Consider the following 9,456-nt stretch of genomic DNA (forward strand, 5'->3'; position numbering starts at 1 on the left):
TATTTTATCATGAAAAAAATATTTCTCAAGAAATGAATTTAAACTGCGAACTTTTAGTTATTTTAGAAAATAGGTTTTTACTGTTGTATAAACAATTTAGTAGTAGTTGTATATGGTGCTTTTATAAAATAAAATACTAAAATATGAATACATCTATTTTTTGGAAAAGGCAAATAATAATGGCGATTACTGATATGAGGCAGGTGTCGCAGAGTCTATGAAAACGATTTTATTGACATAACGTTAATATTAAAATATAAATGTTTTAAATTTTTATTCTTTAAAACAGAATATAAGTTAAGGAGAAGGGTAATATGTTGTGAAACCGACAATTAAAGAAGCAATAACAATTTTACATTAAATTTCGATGAAGTTCTCCAGAGATACTTTTAATTGTGTCTCTTCACACCAATTCAAAAACTACTTTGTACTGTGGGTGCCTGGTGGATAAAGTTGTGGAAAGGTTTTTAATATTACATGACCTTTTTATTACGATAAGGCGTGTTTTTTTATTAAATAAATGTGTATTTCCAGTTTAAATTACTGTGACAAAATGTTTGTTGTTAAAGAATTAAATCGCCCAATTCCGAATTTGAATTCTAACAAATACGGAACAAAAAAACGCGGATTTACTATGTATTGGTACGGTATATTTGATTGGCTAAACAGAAGTACAATAAAGAATAAATTATTTTGCATATTTTCAGGATATTAATTAAAAAAGTCTATTTTGCGGACTAAATTTATATGATATAAGTACTGATCATTTGAATTATATATTATTAATTATGTGTAAATAAATATAAAATTTTTTGTATATGTAATATGCCTCACTAGAGTGAAACGAGCCGCCACTGCCACAGACACACTTATTTACTGCACTCGATCTTTTCGACGTTCAAGTCAGTTATTACGTTTACTTAATTTTGACATTCTGTGAAACTCGGGCTTTCAAAGAGAGAACAATTTCAGTGAATAAAAATTTCAATGTGTTATAAAATACATAGAAATAAAAAGATAGAAGAATATGTTGAACAGACGTATGTCGTCTGGGTAGAATACATTACATATTTGCTCACCTAACAACAAAAGTAGACGAAATAGTAAAACAGTTTTCTATTGGATAAATACTGATTTGTATACGAAATATTTTTTAGATTTTATATAATATATAAAATGAGTAGCTCATAACTTTATAACTACTAATTACTCATCTGATTTTAACCAGCAATTGAATAGAGAATAGAAATATTCAAATAAGATATGACAAAACCACCTTTAGGCACATTTTATATAAATTTCACTTAAAGTTTGTTGCTCCACTCCATTATCTCACTGTATAACTTATAGTAACATCATATAATATTTTCTAAATAACTACCATAAAATCTTTGTTTCGTTTTCTTAATAAAAAAAAAATACTAATAAAAAGAACTTAAATTTTAATAATCCGCCTATTTATTGTTCGCACTACACACGAGAGACAGTTCGTGCGTTCACGGATCTGTCGGATCGGTGTTCTGCGACTAAAATTTAGTTTATTTCAAAACAATAATAAATCTCAATTAATAAAAAATTGAAGTGGTTAATTTAAATAATAAGACGACGCAATAATTCAATAACAATCGAATCCAATCAAAATTGTTTATTGTGTCCTGTCACTTGGACAGTGTCAATTCAGTTGGCAGCCCTGCTGAGTAATCGTGACAAATCACAAGTTCCCCTAAAGTCGTCCATTTACGTGAAGACGGAGATGACGTTTCGTGTTAAAAAGGATTGTTCGAATTTCTAAATAAATGGTTTAAAGAGGGTTTTTGCATTTAGGGCATAGTTTAGTTTTTTTAGAAGCACCATGGATTATCTGGATCAGAACGGCGGTTTAGGTCTGACTGGCGAACAGACAGAAAAGGTATGGAAAAATTATTGTCACTTTGTTTATTTTAATGCAGAACGTAGATTAACAGTGCGATGTTTTTGGAATTTTCCCCATGGTTTAATTAGTTAAATCTGTGCCTTTTGTAATTAACAACTTAAAATGGTTGGTTTAAGTGTAACAGTTTTTCAGTCAGTTTTAGGTCACAATGTAATAAAACTTTTGCCATTTTTTTTGTTTGGAATAAATTAACACAGTGTAAAGTAAGTAGGTTAAATGCAATTCAATCTACATGGCAATATGAATGCCTGCTTTTAAAAAAACTGTACAATTAACCTGTGGAATGGAATAGTGATTTCAGCTCAATATTTATTAGAGTAAGACTTTGTAAATTATAAAACTCATAACGAAATACATTGCATCCAGAATAAAAGAAAGTTCTATAGAAATGAAAAAGGTCTTAAAATGTTAAAATAAACAAGTCATTGACAATGACAATGGCGAATTGTCATATTGGTATTATGACATAAATTTTGTTGAAAATTTAAACTGGTACACAAACTTCTATTGAATTTAATTTAGATATATCTGGTATTTATGCCAACTTCATCAAATTACAAATAAAATTTATGTAGAATTAAGTTCTCAGTATTTGTCTCTGAAGATGTATGAACCTAAAATGAAAAAATAAATAAATTAATATTCTTACAGAACTACAATTTAGATGTATTTTGATATAATTTATTTAAATTAATTTAAAATTTTAATAAAAGTATTTATTAGTAAGTATTTTAAGTACAATATGTGTAATTTTAATGAAGGTTTGAAAATATAACGGGTCTTAAGGAATTAGTTGTCTGTAGTAGAATGTAATTCGTAATTTAGTTATTTTTTGTTACAGGTTATGATTATTCTGTATTTCAAGCATAAAATTTAGTAAAGTAAAAGTAGTAATAAGTATTTTAAATACAACATTATCGATAATTATATTTAATTGATGGTTGAGTATATTACGTGGAACGATTTATTTTTATTTTAAGGAGAAAGAAGTTCTTATTAAGAATTAATATGCAGGTTTATTTTGTTATTGTTATTAGATCAATATTATATTTAAAGGACTTATCTAAACTGAAATCTATATATTTTTGAACAACTTTGTATATAATAATAAAAGAATAATATAAGACTCTAATACCTAGTATCAATGACTTCATTAAGCCTACATTTTTGATAAAATGAACTATATTATTACTTTGATAATCTGTTATCTTGAGACGATAAAGTTTTTAAAATAATATAAATGATACACAATCGGTTCAATTTATCATCCTATAATTTCTGATATGTATATGTATATCTATGTATATCTCTCTATATCTATGTATATCTATCTATTGAATTTGAACATCACACATCTATTTTGCAGTAAATTAATTTAATCGTTATTGTTTGATTTCTGCTTCCAGGTCCTCGAGTTTCAGAACCTGACTGGCATCGAGGACATAGCGATATGCCGGGACGTCTTGGCCCGTCACTCGTGGAACCTCGAGGTGGCCGTCCAGGAGCAGCTAAACATCAGAGAGGGCAGACCGTCAGTCTACGCGGTGGAGACTCGACCGCCGCAGGTGGTGAGCGACGATCCGATGCTGCCTGCGCACTCGTACTACGCCCCGCCGACCGACGGTTCCGGTTCCGGCCTCCGCGGCGTCATGCACGCCATCTTCGGCCTCCTGTTCAACGTCGCCTACACCACGGTCGTCACCTTCGTGCAGATCGCCAGACGCATGCTAGGTTCGTTTCCGTTTTCTGCATATCCGTGCGGGTGAGATGTGCCCTCTTCGGGGTGTCCAAGGAAATTGTTCGCCGTTTTTCAATTAAGAGTAACATGTCCCGTTTTCTGGTCGTTACGCTAGACACTGCTCAAATATTTGTCAGTAGCAGTTAAGGCGATTGAGTTTTGAAGGAAAAATAAGTAAATTGAAGAATTGGTTAGAAAGTTAAAACAAATTTTCCAATAATAATGTCTTTCAAATTTGTCCTAAAACTGTACTTTTACATTCTGTTTTAGTTATAAATGTTAAGGTTTTTTTATATGAAAATTCTATAATTTCTTTCAAATAATATTATTTCTCATTAGTAAGAGAAGTCAAATCTAGTTATTGGATTTTATTTGCAATTTTATTTTATTGTTATTGAAATTTTTACATTTTTTTTTATATTTTTGTTATTTTTGTGAATGTTTTATTGGCACCAACTTTATCAAGTATATGAAACATATATTAATTATAAATCATATCAGGAATACGCCAATTTTTCTAGTTCCAAAACTAAGTTCAAATTCAATAAATTAAATAATTTAGAAATATACAAGATTTAATCATCATAATTACTATGTTTACAAACTTATTTTTATTTATTTTTAAACTATGTTTGTCTTCTATTATAAATTATATAATTGTTGCCATTTATATAATAATATCGTATTTTCTTGCCAATTTTATTACGTTTGGATCTAAAAATTTTTATTATAAATTTCAATAATAATAATCCTTTAATTTATCAAGTAAAATAAATGTAATTAATTAGATATTTTATTTTTTATTGTAAATTTTCTAATGAACATGGTTCTCTTATTTTTTACATATTATTTATTCTATTATTTTGTTTTTTAATTTCCACATATTATTTTAATAAAAATTTTCTTTAGTCCTAAAAGGAACTCCAAATTCTCTTATGAACTGGTATATTAAACAGCAACAACATTTCAGTTGGAAGAACAATTTTATGTGAAATGAACAATCATTTATTATGAAAAAAATACAGGTGGTAAAATTATTAGCATGTCTTTTCAGGAAAATTGTTTTAAAAACAAAAAAAAATACTTATTTTTTTATATTTTTACTTATAATATTATTCATTATAGTTATTGGAAAAATTATTTAGAAGGCTATTTTTTTATGAAAAAACAAAATAATTTGACATTGTCAAAAAGAAAAAAAGAGAACGGTACATGTTATTTATTGACATCATATTTTCATTATATGTACGTCATTTGTCTCAACAAATTCCTACTCTTCACGTTTTGATGCGTTTTGATTAATAAAACACATCCCTTAAAATAACTTAGTAGTAATCTTGACAGTCGAAATAACGAATAAATTAAGTTATTTCCCCGCGTGAACAGGAATCGAATACCGTCCCCGCACCGATCCAGTGGAAGAGGTGATGGAGTTCATCAGATCGTACGAGGACCGTTACGGCAGCACCCATCCAGTCTTCTACCAGGGCACGTTCTCGCAGGCGCTGAACGACGCCAAGCGCGAACTCCGCTTCCTGCTCGTTTATCTACACGACGCGGACGCGACCGACACCGAGCTGTTCTGCAGGAGCACGCTGTCCAACAGATCGTTGGTGGAGTATGTAAACGCGCACTTCCTCTTCTGGGGATGTTCAGCCCATTCCGACGAAGGTTTGTTAGTTTTTTTTTTTAATTTTTATGGTGTGCTCTCACCCCGCAATGACACGTCTCACCCGCAGGTCGACGCACCATGAACGCGGTCAAATGCGGCGGCCGGAGGCCCTTCCTCGGCGTGCTCGTCCTGAAAGAAGGCCACATGACGATCGTCGGCCGGCTGGAGGGCCACTGCGAGGCGGGTCTGTTGGTGCAACGGTTGCGAGCCGTCGTCCAGGAGTTTGATAGGAATTTGGTGCAGGCACGTGCCGATCGCGTCGAGGCCAGCATAAATCGGTCGTTGCGCCAGCATCAGGATGAGGCGTTCATGGAGTCGCTGCGTGCCGATCAGGAGAAGGAGCGTCGCAGGGAGGAGCAACGCCGACAGGAGGAAGCGGAACGATTGCGCATCGAAGAGGTATTATATTGTAGTTGACAAAACGCAAATTATGAATGTATTATTTTTTGATATCTACAATTTTGATCTGTTCGAGCTCTGTTCGAGCTCTGTTCGAATTATCACAAAAATTACGAAAATAATATATCCTAAATTAAACATATTTTTGGCTAGATTGATTTTTTCGATATTTTGAAGGCAAAATCAATTATGAAATATAAAAGTTGTCACATTATTTTTATATTTTGAAGAGGTATATATTCGAGCTAATTACGTATATTATAAATATTTGTAATTACGTAAATTGTAAATTAATTGTAAAAAAATGTAGCAACATTTAGTTACATTGACAACATTTTACATGATTTTTATCCGTTTTTATTTGTGCCATTCGACAATTGTCAAAGTAAATTGTTTTCGATCAGACGTAGTCTAAAAATATTCACTGTTCACGGACGTGTTCCAAAGGGGATTATCTGAATAAAAAATAAATTAACAAATACATTAGAACTGCAGAAATGTGGTTTCCGTTGTACGTAGTCAATTTTTTTTATTTTGACTTTACAAAATGACGACTGATTGACATTTTTTCATTTTTTTCCTTTTTTTCCTTTTTTTTTTTGGATATAAGCAGCCCTAAAAAATTGTCAAAGTTAGTTTTCCAAATCGGTTATACTTAAAACATCGCAGTTGCAAAGAAGAAAATCTGTTGATAATTGCTCGAGATATATAAGTTTTCGGTCAATTTTTTTTACTATTATCTTTTAAAATATTTATACTTATATGAAACTGTCCAGTCCTGAACCATGTATTGGTTTTTCTATTTCTCTAGTCTTTCACATTTTTTAATTTTTACTTAACACTGGATCACATTTTTCACATTTCACGACAACCTTGAAACCTAATCATCGGATACTACGTTCAGTAAAATTTTTCCACCACATTTTTACACGAAATACTCATTAAGCACAGCAAAAAAAGAAAAAAATTTAAATTTTTATAATTAATATCTAAATTACCATAACAGTGCGTCATGCATATATATTTTTTTGAAGCACCGTTTGGGACCTAAATCTTTACCTTTTTCAATTTCAATTCGATATATTGTATTCTAAAACATCTAAAGAGATAAATCATTTTTAAATATTTAACGGTTTTTGACTAGCATGGCATATTATTTTATTTCAACTTAGTAATGCCTAAACACGTTTACTTTTTGATATGACGTGCCACAAAGGTTAAATATTACTCAGAGTACTGAGATTTTGTGTAAATTCCACACTCAAGTTGGTGCTGAAAATCAACGCAAGTCAGGACGTCCACACAAAAACACTCCCAAGATTAACAAAATTAAAAAATCTTCAAAGATCCTCGCAAAACATCAATACAAATCAAAAAGGAAATTTCGACACAATTTAATCTAGATGTTAGTAGCATGATGCGGGACTACATGCCCGAGTTGCAATTAAAAAACAACTGCTATCAAAGAGAAACAGAGCGTCCTGTCTGACATTTGCAAAATACTACTTGTCATGGACTCAAGAAAAATGGAGGTCTGTTCTTTTAGAGTGATGAAAGTAAATTTAATTTGTAGAAAATTTGTGAGATGGCCAGTGGGGCAATGACACCATTTTAAATATTAAATTCCTACGGTTAAAAATAGTGGCGGAAGCATTATGGTTTGGGGATGTTTTTCTTGATCCAAAGTTGGAACCTTGATTCAAGTAGCAAAGTAAAAAGAATCGTTTTCAATTCACTGGCATAACTGGAAAACACCATGTTATTATTTGCCGAGGGAGAGATGTTGATTATTTCAACAAGGCAATGTTCAACCCATACAGGTGTAGTGGCACAAATTCCTGTAGATACATTGCAGAGATAAATTTTATCCCCAAAAATGCCAAGCAGTGATAGAAGGTAAAGGTTACGCCACAAAATATTGAAATGTATGATTTATTGATAATTTTTTATGAATATTAATAAAATATTCCATATTTTTTCAAAACCAAAAAAACAAAAACCTCCGAATATAATGATCATTGTGATTAACTGATTAATCTTGCAGTAAATTAGATTTGTTCAGATTTGCGACAGGAAAAACATTAAGTAACATTTGTAACAAGTAAATGAATATTCCATACTTTTTTCCAATAACATATTTTTTATTGATTTGTCTTGGTGATATTGAAGAAAAATATTCATTTTAGTTTAGTATTCATAATGTTGTAAAAAAACTAAAAAAAATTGTGATAATCAAATATATTTTCCATATGTCCGATTTGAACTGAAATGGCCAGTTGCAAATCTAATCTAAACGTCTCTTGGTGTTGCAGGAGAAGAAGGCCGAGGAGGCGCGCAGGCTCAGTATCAAGAAAGAGAAAATCGAATCGGTCCACAAAGTGCCTGAGGAGCCGGACTCTTCACATCCGGACGTGGTGCACGTGGTATTCAAATTGCCGTGCGGCAGCCGCTTGGATAGGCGTTTCCTTAAGACACATTCCCTAGAAGTAATTAACGCCGATCGATCGCGAAATCGTACATTGGATATAACACGTCTCTCTTCTGTTTCAGCACGTGTTCTATTTCGTATTTTGCCATCCGGAAGCGCCCGATTCATTCGAGATCACGACGAACTTCCCGAAAAGAGTGTTGCCTTGCAGGCCCAACAACTCCCAGGAATCGATCATGACACTAGAACAGGCCGGCTTGAAAACGCGGGAAGTCCTGTTTGTGAACGACCTGGACGCCTAAAATCATACAACGGACATTTTATAGTTGTGCTCTTAGGATATGCCCTCATTTCACATACTTATTTATGTAATTTAGTTTTAATCATCGTCTGATTTTTTTGTTTGTCGGATTTTAGACCACTCAATGGGCTGAGGTCTACTTAATTCCTATTATTTTTTTTTTCATTGGATTATAGTTATGACATTAGGATTAAATTTGTTGAAATTATGTTTAAGGGAAATTATACAAGCAAATGCAAAGTATGAGAGCAGTTATACTTTGTTTCTTGTAGTGATGATAAAAAATTTTCAGTAGTGCCAATGTCTCGATTTTAAAGCACATCTATTTTTTATCTTCTCCACTTCCTCGTTTTCAATAATATGTGTATTTTTCTATATCCAGAATAGTATTACCACAATACATAAGTAAGTAATTGTGTAAATACATCAAATTTCTCAAAGTGTAATTTTTTAAGTACGTTACTACATTAAGATTTTTTGTAAAATTAATACAAATGACATTGGATTCAGTAGCATTTGATGTGATAACACGTTTAAACTATTACTATGTGATTATTTTATATTTTAACAAGCATTTATATTGCACTTATGTGATTTTTTATCCTCTGAAAACAGAACACATGAGGGTAAATATTTTAATAAGGAAATATTTCTGGTTTCTTATGTAAATATGTAAAGAATAAATAAATTTTGTTATAATAGTGTTTTTATTTTCATATTTCAAATAACGTAATAAAATTGTGGGAGTATACAGATATTTATGGTTTGTATGAAAGTGTTAATAAACATGTGACAGTAAATGAATCCACCATCCCATAAAAGCTTGCCATATATTATTAATATATTTCATATTTGTTGAGTTAAACTTCAAGTTTAAATTGTAATATTTTACTTCGTCTTATTTAATAAATCTAGTTTAGTGTACACTAATCCATCTAAGAGGAGTGGTGCAAATTCTAGTATAAAATTTTTAATTCCCATTACA

General features: G+C 31.4%; 1 protein-coding gene across 1 annotated transcript; it reads left to right on the forward strand.

The window, feature by feature from the left end:
* The first annotated feature begins 1,717 nt into the window (after positions 1 to 1,717).
* On the forward strand, positions 1,718 to 9,172 carry LOC109600327 (FAS-associated factor 2). The gene is made up of 6 exons (XM_020016470.2): positions 1,718 to 1,909; positions 3,340 to 3,664; positions 5,058 to 5,342; positions 5,411 to 5,742; positions 8,055 to 8,228; positions 8,293 to 9,172. The coding sequence occupies exons 1-6, from the start codon at positions 1,853 to 1,855 to the stop codon at positions 8,470 to 8,472; spliced, it is 1,353 nt and encodes a 450-aa protein (XP_019872029.1). The 5' UTR covers positions 1,718 to 1,852; the 3' UTR covers positions 8,473 to 9,172.
* The last annotated feature ends 284 nt before the right edge of the window (positions 9,173 to 9,456 follow it).

The sequence above is a fragment of the Aethina tumida genome, chromosome 1 (assembly GCF_024364675.1).
Source record: "Aethina tumida isolate Nest 87 chromosome 1, icAetTumi1.1, whole genome shotgun sequence".
NCBI lineage: Eukaryota > Metazoa > Arthropoda > Insecta > Coleoptera > Nitidulidae > Aethina > Aethina tumida.